The 21,831-nt window shown below is 36.6% G+C and overlaps 1 protein-coding gene across 5 annotated transcripts in view; it reads left to right on the forward strand.

Moving 5' to 3' along the window:
• Positions 1–21,366, forward strand: part of LOC140615899 (uncharacterized) — a 309,775-nt gene extending 288,409 nt beyond the window's left edge. For 3 of the 5 annotated variants that reach the window (XM_072795999.1, XM_072796007.1, XM_072796006.1), the window contains one exon: positions 21,101–21,366. In XM_072795999.1, the coding sequence (XP_072652100.1) occupies positions 21,101–21,127 (27 nt within the window). In that variant the 3' untranslated portion in view covers positions 21,128–21,366. Of the gene's footprint in view, positions 1–4,943; positions 4,997–21,100 lie in introns of all 5 variants that reach the window. The other 2 variants (XM_072795998.1, XM_072796009.1) reach the window with 1 other exon arrangement.
• Positions 21,367–21,831: the final 465 nt, after the last annotated feature.

Below are 21,831 nucleotides of genomic sequence, written 5' to 3' on the forward strand. Positions count from 1 at the left end.
CAATTCATATGTGGAAACCGAATCCCTAATGTATTAGTACTTAGAAGAGGGGCTTTGGGGAAGTGATTAGGTCATGGGGTGGAGCCCTCATGAATGGGATTAGTGCTCTGACAAGAAGTCTCAGGGAGCTTGCTTGCTTGCTTTCTTTTTAAAGATTTTATTTATTCATGAGAGACAGAGAGAGAGCATGCAGAGACATAGGCAGAGGGAGAAGCAAGCTTCCCACAGGAAACTAGTTGCAGGATTCGATCCCAGGACCCTAGGATCATGACCTGAGCCAAAGGCAGATGCTCAACTACTGAGCCACCCAGGTGCGCCCCCCAGGGAGCTTTCTTGCCCTTTCTACTGTGTAAGGACTCAGCAAGAAGAGAAGATGCCACGTATGAGCCAGGAAGCTGGTACTCACCAGATACTTAATCTGCCAGTGCCTTGGTCTTGGACTTTCCAACCTACAGAATTGTGAGAAATAAATTTCTGTTGTTTATAAACCACCCAGTCTATGGTATTCTGTTATAGTAGCCTGAAAGGACAAAGACTTAAGACTTTGCTACTTTGTAGCAAATTAAAAAGAATGGCTTCTCTTAAGCTTCATGTTAAATGAACTAATTTTACAACTTTAATTTTGTACCATTTCCAACATTTCTCAAGTTCTAACTCAAGTAGCTCTTTGACTGAAGTGAACATAACATCTTATCTTTGTCTTGTCTTTGGATTCAGACATATCTGTTGGGTTCTCAACCATTTGATCTTGTTTAGAATGCCTAGAATAAAAGACATTCAAAGTCATTTAGTAGACCTACATGTATGTTAAATCGAGGCTTCATAATGCCTTACATAAAGGTACTGTGGATCTGTTAGAATTTAATGGATGTTATAATGGTGTCTTACAAAAGAGTTGTAGAATAAATAGGCTATGGTTTCATGCAGTCATTCATTTATCCTTTTTTTTTTAACTCTTAAAAGCTCATGTTAGGTCTACTCTTATTAGGATCTACGAAAGAGAGTAGAAGACTCATGGAATCAGTCCTAGGCCCTGCCCTGACATAGGGCCTAGAAACTGATTCCTACTGGGGAGATCACCTAAACAAATAATTAAGAGACAGAGACAGAGCAATAAGACTCTGACAGGGTATCTTAAATCAGGGGTGAAGGACGTCATTCCAGGCAGAGACTGTAAGGAGCTAGCCTGGCAAAGAAAGGGGGAAGAGCCTTCCAGATGGAGGGGTCAATGAGAAGGGAAGCAAGGGACAGGAAAAGCATGTGGCTGGAGCATAAATGTAGGGAAGAGTGGAGCAGAGGCTGAGACAGGGTGGTAGGAGGACTCCGGTCAAGGGGAGGCTTGAATGTTAAGAAGCTTGGACTTCATTTTTTAGGCTATTGAAGAATCTAGTTTCTTCTCTAGTGATCCAACAAAGGAAGTCCATACATATCTGGGTTTAAGGCCTCAGATCAGATACTATTCTTTACAACTTTGGGTCGAGCAGGTGTTACACAAGTGTTTTTCAGAATGACATGATCAGGAATATGGTGGGAAGACTTTTTCATAACTCAGTTTAGTAGCTCAGATTTGCATTTTAGATATATCACTGGATGTCTGGAAAGAAGCAGAGTTTGCGAGGGCCCCAGCCCTAAGGACAGATACCAATGAGGAAAGTGCTGTAATTGTCCAGGTGAGAGAACTTCAGTAAAGACTCTCTTGGTGTGCGGGAAGAGAAGACAAAAACCTGAGAGGCGTGTAAGAGAGAAAAAACAATTGCCATGCTCACTGATTAATTGAATATTTGGAGTAAAGTAGGAGCAGAAACCAAGGATGACTGCTGTTAGCCTTCTAGCTTGGAAAGCAGAATAGAATGTGGAAGATTAGAAAAGATAAAGGCATCAAAAACACCAAAGCATTCATACATTGAATTAGGAAAAAATTCAGTGCAAGAGGAAATTTCAACAAACATAGACTTTGTTCTTATCCATATGCAATAGCATTTAGTGACACGTAATTGTCCACAATGCTATTAACAAGTTTTTCTTTGGCAAGATGATGGTACTCTACACAGGCGGCTTCTTGGCATTGTCCAAGACAAACCTTTCCTGTGGCAGATTCAGTACATTTTCTTTTACTGTATCTCCACATTCTTTCTTGTCATTTCAGATACTAATTAATCACACCTAACCTCTGTGTATCTGCTTTCTCTTCTCAGTTCTAAATAAACCTAATCCTTTAGCTTCCACTCAGAGACTTTATTTTGCAAACCACGAATCACTTTGCTTCTTCTCTTGGGATCCCATCCAGGGAGTTCATTCCTCAGTTTCAGGGCCTTAAATCAGACACATTTTTCTGGCATTTCTACGCCTTGCATCCAGTAGGTGTTTGATAAGTCTTTTCAAAATGATAAAATCCTGAGGACGGTGGGAAGACTGTCTAGTAACTCCCGCATGCTACAATCCTATTTATTCCAGCTTTTTATCAGCACATTTTTAATCATTAACATGGCATTGGTGACTTATATATGATCCTCTATAATCCTGTCTTTTGTTTATGCTGTATTTGCCTGTGACCAGGTCTTATCATCATTTCTGTACAGTCTGTTCTCCCCTTTTTGCTTGTTCTGATTAAGCTTTTATTCTCATTATTTCTGTTTATTTTCAAGGTCACTTAAAATTATAATTATCTTCTCCACGTTGCTAAGCTTCCCACTCAACTTGGTGCCACTAGTAATTTACTGAGCTCCTCCCAAATTCATCTGTGCCATTAAAGATGTTATAAAATATTTCTGGCTCAGGGTGATTCTTATGAAAACACATTCATGTTGTCCAGGCTGATATTGCATTGTGGCTAACTAATTCTTGAATATTTTCTAACAGGTTAGTGCTCTCATCTAGTTGCAAAAGAGCTTAAATAGTAGCGAATAAAATAACATAACGTCTGTAGAAGATTATAGAATCCTTCCATTAAAAAAAAAAAAAAAAAGAATCCTTCCATTATAGATCATTTAACTTCATGCTTAAATAACCCTGCAAACCAGGGAGGAGAAGGTTTTCAAAGACAAAGAAGCTGAGATTCAAATTAAGTGACTTGAATAAGTCACTCTGCTAGTTAGTAGAACCAGCTCTTAAATGTATATTTACTAGCTTCAAAACCAATGCCCTTACTAGTCTACTATGCTGAACCACTCTGTTTATGTATTAATAAATGGTTTAAGACTAAATTAAGGTCCCTTATTAAAAAAATTCCTGACTACTCTATTCCAACATTGATCTTTCCATTCTTTTTTTTTTTTTTGAGATTTTATTTATTTATTTGACAGAGAGAGAGAGAGAGAAAGAGAGAGAACAAGCAGAGGGAGGAGCATAGAGAGTGGGAGAAGAAGGCTTCCCCACTGAGCAGGGAGCCTGATACAAAACTTAATTCCAGGACCCTGGGATCATGACCTGAGCCAAAGGCAGATGCTTAACTGACTGAGCCACCCAGTGCCCCTGATCTCCCCATTATTTTAATAGCTAAGGCATAATTGGTCTACACAACACAATTCAATTCAACGTGTACTGATGGTTCAGGAAATGCATAAGGCACTGACCTCAATGCTGAAGGGTACATATAATAGTCACGACACTATCTGAAGGAGCTATCTTAATAGATATCAAGGGGTAGACAGTCTAATCTGATACCAAGAACCACAAAGGAGGAAAAAAATTGTAGAGTATTAGGTAGAAGTTATTTATGTGAAGTTTTGAATTTTCTTATTTATTGTTTTAAGAAAAATGGCTCACTCCTTGAGAGTAGATTCTATATAGTCTGTATTTGCATCTTCGAATCACACATGGCAAACTCTGGGCAAATAGTATAGATTTTTAAAATACTTGGTGACTTATTTTGCTGGTTGCACTCCATATTTACTGAATTCCTACTACATGTCCAGTGCTGTGCTAGGCATAATGTGGAATGCAAAACTTGATCTCCTGCAAAGGGAGCACTGATGAACAGGGCGTGTTTGGTAGACATTTAGGACACTCCTTGACCGGACTAGACTCCTGATTCCTGGGTAGAGTTCAGGTTTTGAGGTGAGGAGGAGGAGGAGGAAATAAGCTTGAAAAGATCAGATTGGTCCATATTATAAAAGACTTTGAAAATCAAGCAAAAAAAGTTAGACTTGAGTGGTAAACAAGAAGTATAATTTCCATATCAAACAAATCCATTACCGAGGATGAGAAGAAACATTAAGATTATATTATCAATTGTTTTGTGTGTGGTAAGGTAAGTATTCCAATTCATATTATTTGAGAGATAATAAAATAAAAAGGATTTTCCTTTTTGAAACAAAATAGATTTTCCTTAGTGTTACTTTTGCCCACCTGTCTAGACATTCTTTATCTAGCAGCACATTCATGGCATCCCTTGCTTCTTCTGGAATCTCTGCCTTGCTTCTTTTTCTCTTTTCCACACATTTGTTTCTTCTGGAGCTAATGAACTGTCTCAGCCATCATTTGTGTTTGCAAATGATTATTAAAACCATCATGGTTTCAGTCCAAATGATTTAAGTTCTAAAAAGCTACTCATTTTGTCCTTTAATCAATTGACCTATCCATTCATTTGACATGAATGGAAAAGACAAATTACATGGAAGGAATCTGGATTCTGTGGGCAAGGTAAGGAATAAAAAGAGACAGTTGAGAGCACTGAGAGGCTTCCAAGCGAGTAATGCATTACAGTGTCATATATCCCAAGTGTCTTGTATAGTCTCACATTTAAGAATACCATTATAGTATGTTGTTTATTCCATAAAGAAAAATACAATTAAAAATTTTTAAACATCTCATTAGTATATTTCTGCTACAGTTTTACTTACTTTTTTCATGATGCTGAAGAAGGCCGTTCATGTGGATGCTGGGGGTTGGCTAGGTTCACCCAATGTTAAGTACATTGTTCTCAAATAATTTTCTTATTTTAGATTCTTCCTCAACAACTTGCAAGTGATCATATGCCATAGAACTTTTGTTACTGGTAAGCATGATCAAACCCATAAAAGTTAAATCTGAGAATGTTTAGGTCTGCTGAAGTGAGAAATAAAGTTATTTTTGTAGAAAGAGGCCCCAAAGAATGCTAAAATTTGAAATGGCTTTATTTACAAGGCAAGAAGAAAGCACCAGTAGAGGAAAAAAAAATCAGCATGTCTAGAAAGTAAGTAGACCAAGGTGGAAAAAATAGCCTTAGGTGTTGTTTGAATTAAATAAATGTTACTATGTGAACAGCTCTGGTAAGTAGCATGTTCTTAATGAATGTAGCTTCTAGAATTACTACTACTGGCATTGTGTTACTCTTATTTGTGTTATTGAAATATAGTCTTGGTGAGAAATGAGAAAGGATTAGAACATGTAAAAGTTTCAGAAGTAGGGATGGAAAGGGAAACCGAGATTCTCAAAAATCAGCAGGGGAATGAGGTAGGAGAGACTAGAATTAAGGAGTATTTTTAGGTGACAGGATAATGTAGAGGGAGAGGTCTAGAATGTGCTTCAAGATTTTGAATCATGGCCTATTAGTGAATTGTGAAATCAATCTGAGGATTATGACTGGCCATTAAAAAAACCCAAAATAGAATAGAATTGAAAAGTTCACATGGAGTATCACAGATAATTATTTTGCAAGACTTTTATGTGGACGGTATATGTGAGGACATTTTCAGTAGGTCTACAGTGTATCAAGGCACTATATTTAGCACAGGTCTGAATGAGTCTGGATGATTACAGTCCAGCAACAGGATGGACAGCTCAGAGAAGACTGGTACTCAGACTCCTGAAGGCATGCTGAATGCAATGGGGAACAGAAGCTAAGAGATAAAAAATCAATCCTCTTCATGGATTAGAAATATGAATAAAGGACAGAAGTGGGTTTTTGTTGTTGTTGTTGTTTGTTTGTTTGTTTGTTTGTTTTAGGAAACTTATCCATAGGGGAGCAAGAGGAATTTGGAGTGTGTCTTCTCTTCTGATAGATGATTTATCTTCCTCCAATTTTGATGAGGTTATTGCCATAATTTTTAGTTTCACGGAGATTGGCACTAAAATGGACTTAAGATGACAGTTTTGTGAATTCAGAAATTCAACCCAATATCACTATGCTAATATATCTGAAGAATTTTTGCTTCCATAAGGAAACAGTATCTTTCTTAAGTGGGAGCATATGGGTCTCTTGGTTTTCTTATTGCTAAAGGTAGTGTCTGAACAGTGTTTTACTGTTCTGAAAGAAAGAATATTCTAAGACTCTGAAGATGGAAACAATATAATTTGATTTTTAAAATAATTTATAACTGTCTATCATGAATGTATATCTCCATGTCAAAATATTAACTTGTGATATGGACGCAGATTCTAACTGATTGGACCATAAGATTTCCAGTTTTCTAAGCTGCGCATAGCTCTAGGATTCTTTTTTTTGGCCTTTATTTTTCCCAACTCCAGAAATGCAACCTCTTTCAAACGAATTCTTATTAATTCTCTTTGAAATGCATACTGGTTCTGATTCTTCCTTCCTAATCACGATACCACAGGGGTATAGCATGAATTATCTCTGCCTGGATCATTATGACCTACTTCCTCTCTGCCTTCCCTAGGCAGCCCTTCCTAGACTCGGGCCTGTCTTCTAAGGGGCTGCTTCAATGGGATTGCTTGCCTTGCTCAAAATCCCTTGATGGCAGGGGTACCTGGGTGGCTCATTCTGTTAAGTGGCTGACTATTGATGTCCACTCAAGTTATAATCTCAGGGTACTGAGTTAGAGCCCTGACTTGGGCTCTGTCCTCAGCAGGGAGTCTGCTTGAGATTGTCTCTCTCCTTCTCCCTCTGCCCCTCCCCACCTCACATGTGTGTGATCTCTCTCTCTCTCTCTCTCTCTTTCTCTAACACAAATAAAAAACTGTCTAAAACAAAACAAAAGCTACTTGATGAGACAATTAGATTTCCATGTAAGAAAAAACAAAGGGAGGGATTCTGGTCCTATCTTACATCATGCACATAATTCCAAATAGAATTAAAATCTAAATGGGCATGGCAAAACAAAACACGGCTTAGAAGGCAATTCAGGAAAAGAACGTCATTAAATGGAGGGTTACCAAGGGTTCTTTAAACAAACATGAGAAGCACTAACAACAAAAAGGATAGATAGCTCAGACTAAATACAAATGAGAAATTAATGTTAATTAAGATTAGGTTTCATTCAAAGACACCACATAAAAATGAAAAGCTTCAGAATAGAAGGTATTTGCAACACATATCCAACAAAACTCTAGTATCCAAAATATTTTAAAGAACTCCTACAAAACAATATGAAAAACCAGACAACCTTAGTGAAGGAAAACAAGCAAAAGAACAGGCGCTTTACAAGAGAAAAAAACAGAAACAACTCCTTGATGAGTGTTTATGCAAACTCCAAATTCTGCTTCAAGATCTTTTGCAAACACGCCCTTCACGCCCTTCCAAAGACTGCCTTTCACCCACTTTCCTTCAGACTTCCAAAGAGTCAAACTCAGTATTTCTCAATTAAACCTTGTCTTTTCCTCTCTGCAGGCTTTCAAAAACAGATAGGGAATGCCGCAGCTCCTAGAATCCCTCCCTGTTCGCAAACATACATATGCTATCGATCCCCTCTAGTATGAGCAAGGATCTACGTTCCAGTCATTTGTTTTAAAATGTCTCATGGTCCTTGTGTTCTTCCTTTGTATCAAATTTTCCTTTCTCTGTTCGTCTCCTTTCCTTCAACCAGACCCTGAAACTCATTGAGGTCAGGAAGCACATCTCCTTTTTTAAAAAAATCTGTACATTTTTCTAGGATGTACTTTATGTAGACTAGATATTTTTGATTGATGATAGTGAAAAGAGAATGTCTTTTCTGGATATTTTCTCAGTGTAAATGAGGTCATCATAATAGCATCTGCAATTACTCTGAAGCTTTGCTCTTCAGCTCATTTAGTTTGAAAAAACATTTTGCTAAAATAAAAGTAATTTCTCTCTCCTTAGTTTGTGTCATCCACATCGTGTCCACTTTCTCTTCTCACATCAAAGGACTCATACTATGCTGCTGATCCCATCCCATAGGTATTTCTTGGATCTATCTTAGATCTCTGATCTCATCTCCTTTCCATCCTCATGGCTACTGTCTGGGTTTTGGTTCTCATCATTCCACCTGGAACTTTCCATACACTCTTTCTCGATGTGGAGCTGTCCTCCAAACTGCTATGGACTGACAGATAGCCCAGCACTTGAATCCTGGCAGTGTCACTTGTAATTTGAGTGGGAATAGGAGGAAAAGGAGACAAAGAATTAATGCAAAAAAAAACTTCCAAAGAAATAACCACTAATTGACAGCAAGAGAGGAAGAGTAATCAGTGATGACTTTGGGCTTTTGAGTTTGAAAATGGTATGTATGATGAGATAATAATAGGAAATTTATAACAATGAGTGAACAAATAGTTCTTGTTCTGTGGTTGTTAGTATGGTACATTTGATCCTTAAAATATTCTCACAAAACTGATACCGTTTTCTAGAATTGTTCATTATTATTTTGAGCAAGTCACTCAAGCTGTGCCTCAGTTTCTTATATATAGAATGTGGTTAACAACACCTACCCCTTCGGGGTATGATAAGGATCAAATAAGAGGAGAAGTTATAATCTTAGAATGGCAACAGGCACATAGTTTGGGATGAGAAAATGTGAGCTGTTATAATGATAATGGTGGTGGCATATGAAATGTCTGACCAGATTCTGGCTCCCCACTCCACCCAAGCCAAATTAATCACACTCCTTAAACACATTTCTTAGCCAGGGGTGTTCTCATCATCCCTTTTCTGCAAATAAAATGTAAGCATCCTTGTCATTCTTTAGAACTAATTCTAAATTCCCTCTAATATTTCCTTATTATTCTAAGTACTGTGAGCAATTCCTACTTCCAAGGTCCCTAAAAGTTTAATATAATTTTTGAAGCACCTGTAATACTATAATGATATTTGATGTGATAATATATTATGGTTTTTAACACATGGAATTTAGGGAAAATGTGTATCTGAAAATAGGGCTTATTGTTTTATTTTCTCACTGTAAGAAAGTGCACATTGTAAAAAAGTTGGGAAAAAAACTCTAAAAATTAAAAATAATCTGTAATGTGATCACCTAAGATAACCATCACTTATAATTGACAATGTTTACCTAAAATATCTAAAGGCATTAAAAAAATTCCATTGGGTTTGTCCTATGTTACAGTTTTGATTCTGGTTTGTTTTAGATTTGTTTCTGGCTTGAAGATCGTACCATTTAAGGGTGTCTATCTCAATCATTTCGTGTTGACCACACTATCAAACAATTTGTCATAAACTCTCATGTGCTCTGCTTTTCTCATCCTCGTTTCTTCCTTCACTCATTTCAAAAGTGACTAAAGAAGCTATATTAAATAAATGTCTGTTTCATGAATTAAAGTCTAGTTAACCATTATGGCATTAGACCCTCTACTTTGTTTTCTAAGAAATGAATCAATTCATTGTCCTTATTAATTGATATTTGAAATTCATCTTTATATTACTCATTAGTTTTGTTTCAAAGGTTTGAAAACAGTTAAGAGGGATTTCTGGGTGGTTCAGCGGCTTAGCGCCTGCTTTTGGCCCAGGACGCGATCCTGGAGTCCCGGGATCGAGTCCCGCGTCGGGCTCCCGGTGCATGGAGCCTGCTTCTCCCTCTGCCTGTGTCTCTGCCTCTCTCTCTCTCTCTCTCTCTCTCTCTCTCTCTCTGTCTATCTTGAATAAATAAATAAAATCTTAAAAAAAAAAAGAAAATAGTTAAGATGTGAAAAATTAAGTTGACATGGTGATGTCTACACATGCTGCCTTCTGATCATTCTTTGTTTGGAAGAATAGAGTATTGAAGAGATGGAAGAAAAATGTAGCACATTTGTTCTTGGGCAAAGGACAAATTTACATCTGGAAATTGCCCTTTAAAACAGCAACATTTAATGTCAACTGTGTCTTAGCACAGTTCAATTCAAAGCGAATCTTACATTTTGTTATTTCTTTTAACGATTAACTCTGCTTGGGAGGTTAAGCGTATCTCTGAGGTGTACTTTGATAAATATGTCCCCATTCTTCTGGATGAGAAAAGCATCAGGAAATCTTTTTTTTTTTTTTAATTGAAAATGTAAGGATACTATTCTTGCCTTCATATAACAAGTTTGTTTCCAGGCTTCTGGTTAGTGGAGGACAGATCTAGAAGACACACGAAAAATCATGGAGGTAGGTTTTATAAAGAATTCCTTAGAGAGAGAAAAAAATACTAATATTATTATTAATAAATTATGAGGGGTTTTTTTTTTTTTGGTTTATACGTGTTTTAGCAACCTGTAGGCATCAGTTGCATTTTTTAATCCTCTTGGGAATATTTTACTTTTGGCTAGCTGAATGCTAGGAATGCTTTATGCAGTATTTTCTAATTTCCTAGTGTCACAACTGAGTGTAAAGGGCTGCTTCCGAAAGAATACCCCTGTGTAGGATCTGCTAGGTTAAAGAGAACTCCCTGGGAAAAAAAACAATTATCCACACTTATCTGAAAGTTGGCACTATCATGAATGAGAGGCATAATAATATTATGGTAAGATACATTTCCTTTTTCAGTCAATGTGGGGACAAAGGAATGGGAGATGAAACAGCTTCCCCATGGCTCTTGGAGTTAACTAAAACAGAGTTCCTTAAAATATTGTTTATTGCAGTGATATTTGTGCTACTTGGTTAAGGATCTCAACATCTCTACCATCAAATTTCTCTTCAAAGCCTTGTGACATTTTTAAAGCCTTGTGACATTTTTAGAAGAAATAACAGTGGTCTGAAAATTGGCAAATAATATCTCAGTATAAGGACAGATCATTTCAGGAGGAATAAGAAAGACTCAGACATGTACAGAGCTTTAGAGGAATTCTCTTTTAAGAATTTTTCTCTGTTTAAGGAGGAGTTCTTCATTAAAACAAAACAAGGCAAGTGTTAGAACTTGACTTACATATACTAATCATGAAATAATGTGAACAACCGTAAAATTTAACCAGTGCTTGTTATGGACCAAATTGAATTAGTTTATTTGAACAAAATACTTTTCTAATGATTTTACTAACAGACTCCTAATTCTTTGCAAAAAGGATATAACTAGAGATTATTTAAAAGACTAGAGAAGCATAAACAAATGATAAATTTAGGGCAAGAACTTTGCCCTGGACACCTTGTTTTGTCACGGCTGTGTTTCATTTCTTTGGATAGCATTTTTAAGAGAAGAGTGTTTGGCTGCTAGTTAGAGGGTTATACTCCCCCTCTTTTTCAGGGAGAACCAGGCAAGGAAATTATGATGTGTGCCATATTGTAAAAAGAAACATTTGCTTCGAAGCCTGTAGCTGACATTTTTATGCAAGATCTTGTGCGTTCAAGGCAATGAAAAGCTGGAAAATGTTTTCCTTTTAGAGTGTGAGGAGGATCTCACGTTAAAATAAGCCATATTTACTGGTTTCTGATTTAAAATGTCATGTTTTGGCTTATTTCTTCCACTAGGTGCCGGTTAACCACAAGTATAATATGCTTAATATTGCTACAGAACTGGACTCACTCTGAATATATTGTGGAGTTTGGACAAAATAAGTTTTCTTTTTCTAGAACCTTTGCAGAATGTATCTGATAAGTGTTTTAGTAAAATATGAAGAAATGGTTAAGTTCTTAGAGTGTTCCATTAATTTAATTTCATTAGCTCATCATGCATCTGAAATGGACATATCTCATATTTCAATATTTCAAAATTTTCTTATTTTCTCCTTTGCTAAAGAATCATGCTTTTCTTCACAAGCCCAATGTTCATGAGAGGACTTTTATGCACCTGTCTTCATGTGTTCCACTGTCCACTTTTGCCTCTGCCAACAAAGGGCTTTACAGGTTAATGTGATTCTATTACCTCTTCTCTTCATCTTGGCTTATTAGTGGGTAGATGAGCGAAGAGCACGGAACACAGGGCCCTCAGCTGGAGCTTGTTCCTGCTCATGTGAAGAATGTCTCTTGATGACCGATCATCCAAATGGAGTAGTCGGAGATAAAATTGCAAATCTCACCTTTTACACAAACTTAGTTTAAAATTTGTATGAATTTATAAGCTTTAAAATAGTCAGAATAGCACAGATCCTGACATAATCAGTAATAAGTGTAAATATAACAAGTGCGTGTCATCAGTTTTCTTATTCACAAATCATCAAGTTAATAGGTAAATAACAGCTTTCTTACTGAATGTTACCACCACAAAAGCAGAAATTATTTTCTATATTGTTTACTGATGTGTCTTCAGTATTTCATACTCATTCACTCATTGATTGATTCATTCGTTCATTCAAAAAGCATTTACTGAGCACCTAGTACAAGCTTGCCAAGTACTGGAAGGAGAATGTTGAGTAAAACATGTATGACTCCTGCTTTCATGGGTGTGTAGTTTAGTAGGATAAACATATATCAAACAAATTACCAGAAAAGAAATAATAAACATATAAATGCTGATGAAGCAAAAAAGTGTACAAGAGATTTTAAGAGACAAACTAAGTAGTGTTATTAGTGATATAATAGTAATTAGGAATATTTGGAGAAGATGGCAGTCAGGAAAACTTCTCTGATGGCAATGACATTTAAGTGAGATCTAGGTGATGACTTGGATTAGCCAGGAGTGCAATGAGTAGAAGGGTAGCTCCAGGTATGGCTGGAGAGATAGATGGGGTAACTCATGTAAGATTGGGTATGAACTGGGAATTTATTCTAAGAACTAAGAAATGCCATTAATGATTTTTGGGCAAGGAATGACCCAGGTTATATTTTAGAAAGATTGTCTGGATGCTGCATGGAAACTGAATATAGGGGAATAAGAGTAGAATGGGAAAGAAAAATTAGGGACTATCACAATACTTCAGGACCCAAGAAATTGTTGGCTTATTTCCAAGAGTATGGCAATGAAGATGTAAGAATAAGAATGGTAAGTTCAATATGTTTTGGAGGTCTGATTCCTGGATCTTTATGATGGTTTGGATGTGGAGTTAAGGATGAGAAAGGTGTCAACAATTGCTACCAGGTTTCTAGGTTGAGCAATTAGGTGGGTTTCAGTGTGATTTATACAGAAAAGGGAGAATTAAAATAGAGCAAATATCAGGTTGATGATCAAGAAATCAGTTTTAGATGTATTAAATTTAGGATGCCTGAAGACATCTAAGTGATGATGTCAATTAGGAAGACATAAAAAGTGTTTGGATTGGATCTATAAATTTAGACTTCACTAACATATAATGGATTTTAAAACCAGAGGGATAGGCAAGATGGCTTAGAGCAATATTTCCCAAACTTGTTGAAACATAGAGATTCCTGAGCAATTGTTTAGAATATATACTCACAGGCTCTATCACAGATCTACTGAGTCAGAATTTCTAGGATTGGTTAAAAGGTAATCTGTGTTCTTAATAAGCACCCTAGCTGCTTTTTATAAGCAGGTGTATTTGGGAAACACAAAGCTAGACAAACCATATAGACCAAGCTCAGAATTCTAGTATTTCACGATGTGGGGGGGAGGGATGGTGGGAGTATGGTTATCAGGAAGAAGAATGGGAGAACAGGGGTGCCTGGGTGGTGTCTTCCTTTGGCTCAGGTCATGATCCCAGAGTTCTGGGATCAAGCCCTGCATCAGGCTCCTTGTTCCCACTACCCCCTGCTTATGCTTTCTCTCTCTTTTTTTGTCAAATAAATACATAAAATCTTAAAAAAAAAAAAAAAAAAAAAGAATGGGAGAACCACGGAAGCATTAGAAATCGTAGGGTCTGAATCAAAAACTAATGCTCTCAATCCCTCTGCTACAGATTTAATAAACAGTACCACTAAATAGCTTTATTTTATATTTTCACATCCCATGTTACTTTTGAAGATGTCCGTATCGTTATTTAATATGGATTTATAGGGATCCCTGGGTGGCGCAGCGGTTTGGTGCCTGCCTTTGGCCCAGGGCACGATCCTGGAGAACCGGGATCGAATCCCACGTCGGGGTCCTGGTGCATGGAGCCTGCTTCTCCCTCTGCCTGTGTCTCTGCCTCTCTCTCTCTCTCTCTCTCTGTGACTATCATAAATAAATAAATAATAAAAGAATGTTTTAAAAAAATAATACGGATTTATACACACAAGGCTTTCCCATATATTTTACCAAATTATGAGGCAGCAGGCAATTGGAATTATTTTTGCTCTTTCTGTATTTAAAATATTGTCTGTCTCTTTCAAGGAAAACAGTGCTGTGTAAGTCAAATAAGTATATTTTGACAAATTTGGAAGCTAGAGATAAGAATCCTGGCCTCATAAATGGAAGCAGCCCCAGAACTCTTTCTGTAAATATGGCGTTTTACCATTAGAATATGATCATTTAAAATCATAAACAGCAAGTATAATGAGGCTATGAAGATTGCATATGAGGTGTGACATTCTTTTCTGTGAATTTCATAACTGCCATTTTGATTTTATTGTGGTTTACTTCATCCTCAATGGTGCTATTAGGAAAACCAAAAGAGTCTCTTGCTCTTAACATTTAAAGTTCTTGCTCTTAGCTCAGCCCAGGCCACAAAAAGGGAGGAGGAAATGAAACCCTATATTTCACTGTCATAGACTTACACCCTATATTCAAGTCAAATTATATTTATTAAGATCAAAGGGAATTTCTATGGTTATTTGTTTGCAGATTTAAAGCTTTAAGGAAAATATTAAATAGTATGAAGATATACATTCACTTCCTATCTCAACATGAGTGAAATTGGTTGAGTTTATTCTATAAGTTTTGGTGGTTCTATTTTCTGTCTTTATTATCTAGTGTTTAAGTGAAGGTGAGCTTAGCCGATCTGTTTTATGTCTATGTGACATGCATCCTCCTTCTTTTTTGGCTCTCTTCTCCCTCTTGGGTCTTGACTTCTATCACTATTTTGGAAAGTCAGGAAGTCAGCCAGAATAAAATGAAGTCTAGCAGATTTTTTTAATAGCATTTATTTAGGACAGTAATTCCAGGGGCAGCGAGTCCACCATTAGCAAGGATATATTGGTTACTTTTATTATGTATGTCTGAATTCCTTGTCTGTCATGCCACACGTAAACCCAGAAGAGAACAGTTAGCAGATTTGTGGTTTGCACTGTCTCTGAGATGTTGCCTTAAATACCTGATTCATAATTCTCTGGGGGGAAATCTCACTCTCTGGACAGTGGGAGATGAAGGTGCTGGGATGCCATTAGAAGCAGTGTTGGTCTTCTGTGCACTGCAGAATCCAGTTCTTTCTCCAGCTAAGCCTGGAATTTTAAATCCAGGAATATAGCTAAGAACCCTGACTTCTTGGTTCTGCCCACTGCTAATTGTCAATCAAGACAATGATTTAAAAAAAAATTAAAATTTGGACTCAACAACGTATTGAAGGTATATTTTCTGAGTAATTCATGGTATTAAGTATGGACTTGCTGATGAAGGAACACGTTGGTGATGTTTATACTGACAACATCTGATAAAATGTCATGTGATAAATGTGGGAATATATCCCAATGTGGTAAAATATGGGAGTATATCAACATAAGCTCTGAGTAAGAGCAAGTTATTGAAAGGCATCTGGCTGTCATGACAACAGCGATCCCTAATGAATCTGCACGGATAAAGACTAGCACTTCTCCTAGTGGCTTTGCTATCTCCACACATTTCATTTATATCAGACACATTGAGAAAAAAATGTATGTTCTAGAACTCGAATGGAATTTTCTTGATAGGTGGAAGGACTAATGAGGTAAGGAAGATTACTAAGAGAACAGAAAGAAAGGCCTTGTATTCCAGTATTAGCCTTTTTTGGATTCCTTTGCAATTTGTGTCCTCAGGGTGTGATGGAATGGATGGACGGCAGTGATGATGAAATTAGGCTAAATTAAATGACCAAAGTGTGGGTTCTGTTCACATGCTGCTTATCACCTCTGCAACTTAATGCCTGCATTTTAAACTGAGAGAGTAATACCTCTCATGCATCTTTCACAGGGCTTTTCTATAGAAAGCAAGTGAAAAAAGTCCTATAAAACTCTAAAATTTTATGTCAATTCAAAAATATTTGTTCTTTTATAAGCTGTACAAGTTGAGCATTGTGAAGGACTGAAGAAATTCAAATAGTAGTTAGTAGTACATCAAGTTACTCAAATAAAAATAAAATTTTAAAAATCAAATTAGGAAAGTATAATTTAAAAACAAAAAGAAAAAGAAAGGAGAAAAATGAGTGGGAAATATCAGAAAGGGAGACAAAACATGAGAGACTCCTAACTCTGGGAAACGAACTAGGGGTGGTGGAGGAGGAGGTGGGTGGGGGGTGGGGGTGACTGGGTGACGGGCACTGAGGGGGGCACTTGATGGGATGAGCACTGGGTGTTATTCTATATGTTGGCAAATTGAACACCAATAAAAAATAAATTTATAAAAAAAATAAAGGAGCTAAAATGTTACTTAAATGCAAAAAAAAAAAAAGTTGCTAAAAGAGTAAATCCAAAAACAAAGCAAATGATAGTAGTAGTAATAGTTGTAGTAGAAGTTGTAGTAGTGGACGTAGTAGCAGTAGCCAGAATTTGTTGAGCACCTGACACATGCTAAGAGCTGATCTGAGGGTCAGATTCTTTAGATACATTGCCTTAATATTCACAGTAACTTTATAAAGTAGATTTAAAAAAAACTCAATTGCATATATGAAGAAATTGCATTTCAGAGAGAAATGAAGCAATTTGCCCAAAGTCACAACAGATAAGAAAGAATGGTGTCAATAATCCCCAGTCTATGAATGACACACAGACCTGCACGGAACAAAAGGATACAGATGGCACCGATTTCCAGTACTTAGCTTTTCTTCCGGCTTGGAGCTGTCATTAATACATTCCTAATTTCATATTTTTATCTTTTGCACTAAGATGCAAAGAATCAGCTCTACAGGGTGCTTGTTTTTCTTTGATTTTTTGGAAACTAGCATAATTGGAAGAGACTGAAATTACCAAGATCTTTATGTGCAACTCCACATGCAGAATAAGAATAGTAAGCATATTGTCTCTGTTGCATTCTTCCATTAAGTTTCCAAAATAACCTGATGGAGATTTTGAAAATATCTGTACCTAAGTAAGTGTGTTAGTGAGACTGATGTCAGAGAAAAAAAAAAAAAAGAAGATAACTTTATAAAATAGGTCACTAACTGGAAAATATCAGTGAAATTGCAAGATCTTATTTTTCTTCAAATGAACATGACTATAAGGTAAGTCTTAAAATGACTAAGCTTTGGAAAGATCAAACTGGATAGTTATTACAAAAGGTAAAATAATTTAATACACAAATAATGACGCAGCATCTTTCAAAATTATGTCCTTAAAAAACTAAATATGCAATATGAAAAAATGCCATATAATTATTCATCCATTGTAAGATATTACTAAGAGAAAAAAAAATCTTGTAATGTCAATTTAACTGAAAGTAAGTTTAAGGAAATTACTCATCTCAAGAAAAAAGAGCCCTAATTGGCAATTCATAGAAAACCTTCTAACAGCCAACAAACATAGGAAAAACCCCCACAAAACCTTGCAACTTGCTATTCAAACATTCAAATTAAAAGGAGAAAAACTATTTCAGCTATCAAAAAGCCACAGGGTTAAACAATTTAAAACAGGTAAGCCTTTCTGTGACTGGCAGGCTTGTTGGCTGCTAGTAAAAGGGAAGGTGATACAATCATGATGAAAAGACATTTGGAAATGTTATTAAATAACTTCAAAAATGTCATACTTTTTGAACCTGTAGTTCCATTTCTGAGCAAATAGAGATGAAGTAGGTTAAGTATAAGTATCATCTTTTAATTGTTGTTTTTTATAGTAAAAAATTAGAAAAACACTATGTTCAAAATAAAATATTTTGGTGAAGATACATATGGCAGTGCACACTATCCAACCATTAAATATTTTAGAAAAAAAATATATTTTTGAATATTATCTAACAGAGAGATTATAATTAGGTGGAAAAAACAAATATAAAAATACATACAAAGTATACACATGATTTTGTTTAAAAACATGGAGCACTAGGAAAAAAATACTAGAAGAAACATGCTGAATTTGGGTGGAGGCATAAAATTTAGTTTTTCTTTATAAACTCTGTATTTCCAAAGTTTGTTCAAGAGCATATAATATAAAAAGCTTATATGAAATTGTTTGTAAGCGTATTAAATAATGTTAAAAAAATGAGTGATGCTAAACAATAAACTACTTTGACAGTTAATTAAGGAAGTGAGTAATTAACCCTAATAGGCCATCGTTTTATTTGTAAGAATAAAATATTTATAATTTTCTAAAAGATCTCTGCCTGACATTTTATTTGGCTTGAAGGGGACTCTGTCATTGTCAGACATAAGATCCTTCAGTTGTTTAAAATGAATCCATCGATGCAACTGCTTTCTTTCCCTGGAAGTAGACTGCACTTTTTCCGATTTCTATTGTTGTATTTTCTTAGTTGTCTAAATAATCTATGCCCAGAGAGATAATGTTTTGGCAACCCATACTGGTTGTTCCTTTCTTCATAGTCACTAAAAAAGTAAATCCTTCAGGAGAACATTTCTTTAGCTTACTTTTTCATTATTTCCAGAGGCAAAAACTGGCAGGGCAATTTATAATTCAATTTTTGCTAAATCCATGACACCCAATATATATGTCAGGCATTTCAACGGCAGGGTACTTTGGGGATAGGTGATAAATTGTACTGATTATAAGTGCAAGCTGTTCTTCTAAAACATCATATCAAAAAGAAGGTAGGTACCATTAGGAAAATGTAATGTGTCTTTCGATTGTCCAGAAACATCAGAAATAATCACTTCGGGTGAATATATTCCCCTTAGTGTTATACAGCAAAATATTACGGTTCTTACCATGTTTTTGATAGCACTCATCTGGAGAAAGGGGAAAAAAGACCCTATCAGTTCACAAACCTATCACAGGCTGGTAGTCTTTCAGCAGGCACGTAGCTCTTAGAGTTGCAATAACTCATACCTGCCAGAAAGGACTGACTCTGAAACCCGAAACATGGCCCTAATCATTTTAGGACCGTGTTGGTATATATGAGTAGAATAAATATTATTTTATAATATAATCTCCTCTGATCTTTTTAAACATCCTTTCAGTGTTCCAGATATTGCCCTGTGTGATATACACGGCTTAAGCAAAGCCACAGGATCTCTTAGGTTATCTCCAAAAAAATGCTTAAGAAAAAGTGGACAATTGAAATATAAAATTCTGCTTTGGTGGTAGACATGTACACACCCACACGTGCTGCAGTTAAGTTTGGCATTCCATTAATGAGTGAAGTAATTAAGCAAAGCAAACTGGCGGGTTGGCTACTCCAGGCCTTTAGCATAGGGAATGGGCTAGGGAGCCTTTCACCTCTGGGTCAATGGTTTCTGTTTAATCGGGCTGTTAATGACTAAAAGTCATTGTTTCCATCTGAGAGCTGTTTGGTCTCAATGTGAAGTAAGTTGGTGGTCTGCTATCAGTTTCTTATGTGCAAATGTACAGATCGTGAAATCCACTGCTGCTTTTGCTAGGCTGTTGGACAACTCGGTAAAAATCCTGCTGTTTGAAGGAAATGACAAAAGAAGTCTCTCTCAGAACAGAACATACCTCTATCAGGAAAGGTATTCCTAAATAGAAAGATATAGAGAAAGCTTATTTATGTAGTTTACATAAAATAAGAGAGGACTAGTGAAAGAATGTGCATTTAATCCTCATGGTAGTCTTTTTATATAGTTGTTTCACAAACCCTAACTTACTTGAACCTTCAAGTTACTGTATAGGATAGAGGCCATGCGGATGATCATATTTTAAAGTTTCAGAAGCCAAAGCTCAAAGGGGTCAGGGCTTGCCCACGATCATGCAAGTAGTACATTTTTATGTCAGTGCTGGAGTGGTATGATAGCTTCTTGGAAGAGGGGGACTTGAGGAGGGCTTTCAAGACCTGGGAAAATTGAAGTAGAACAGAAAAGTAAATGATGTTTCAGGAAGGATGTCAGTATGAGCAAATCAAAAAGGTAGAGATTAGCACAGCATGTTCATAGTTGATGACACTGCATACACTTTATGTTATGTGTTCTCATGGGAATACATTTGACTATAGTTTTCAAATAGTTTTAACACACACACAAGTACATTAATGAACACCTGTATGTTCACACAGACTAAGGTTATGTAAACAATAATGAATTGTAAGTGGTGTTCTTTCAACAGAAAAGGTAGCAGTAAAGATCCATTCAGAACAAAATGTTTAACTACTTATGAAGAAGCAGATGTGAAGCTGTTGCTGGAGACAGACAAGAAGTATATAAACCTTCTTTGGGCAGTGGTGGACAGATAAAGACTGTTAGGATCCTAATAGCAAGCTAACAATATCTTGATTAAGGAAGAAGTGCTTCTGGTAATCTCACAGATAAGAAGTTCTTTTCTTAAAAAACATTATTTATTCATGAGAGGCACAGAGAGAGAGAGGCAGAGACAGAGGCAGAAGGAGAAGCAGGCTCTCTGCAGGGAGCTCAACACAGGACTCCATCTCAGGACCCTGGGATAATGGACCTGAGCCACCCAGGAGCCCCAATAAGAGCAGTTCTTGTACTTTTCAGTCAAGAAAATTCCTGAAGTCTGTGGAACATCCTGCTACAGTTGTGAGAGGAAATCTAGCTCAGGTATCTATGTTTCTCAACTGGGAGATGAACTCTCCCACACACAGGGGTTGGAGAAGAGTAGGGATAATTTTGATTTTCACTATGATAGGGGCTCTAATGGGCAAGGCCAGACATGCTCAGCTTCGGTCCCACCCTGTGAACCCTTGCCCAGTCCCCAGTGCCAGGAAACACTGTTAACATTTTTCTCATCAGTTTCTCTGTAGACCCAAGACTATAACTCTAAGACTGACAAAGCAAAAAGACCAATACTCATTATCTCAGTAGTTTTATCTTTATTTATCCTTCACCTACTTCAATTTTGTCTTCATTTCTTTTTTTTCTTTTTCCTTTTTTTACATAGGCTCCATGCTGGGCATGTGTGGCTTGAACTCCTAGCCCTGAGATCAAGACCTGAGCTGAGATCAAGAGTCAGAGACTTAACCAACTGAGTCATCCAGGCACTCTTTCCCTTCCCTTTAAAAAGTGATTTTCCTACTAAGATTATTCCACCAGAAGTGTGCCTGAGTGAGGAGAGTCTGCTTGAGGATTCTCTCTCTCCTCCCTCTACCTCTCCCCTTGCTCATGCTCTCTCTTTCTCAAATCAATTAATAAATCTTTACAAAATGATATTCCTACTAAGATTATCCCTAAACAAAACACCTAATCTAATGGGTGCTTTTGAGTTATCATCTTTGCTGGACATCCACTTTTGCTGGAAACTCTCTTCTGTCTTGACCACTTTAGCTCCCTTTCTTTAAGTTTTTTCCCTATGACCTCGACCTTGGCTACCATCACTGATGATTCCCAAATCTCTATCTCTAGTGCTAATCAGTCTCCTAAATTTGAGACCAAAGTATCGAGACAAGACCAATTGTCTACTGCACATCTCCACCTTCACATCACACAGACAGATGTGGGTTTTCAGAAGTGTCAAAATTATGCCATGGTAATCTTCTCTTTTCTGTTTTCATCCAAGTGACAGATTTTTCTTAAGTGGAGCTAAAAATAAAATATAACTAGTGCCTTCTAGTTTGGCTGAAGATACAAACATAGGTAATTATGAAAAGGAGTGTCCACAATTCCATGGGAGAC

Source organism: Canis lupus, chromosome 24 (assembly GCF_048164855.1).
Source record: "Canis lupus baileyi chromosome 24, mCanLup2.hap1, whole genome shotgun sequence".
In the NCBI taxonomy this organism is placed as follows: Eukaryota; Metazoa; Chordata; class Mammalia; order Carnivora; family Canidae; genus Canis; species Canis lupus.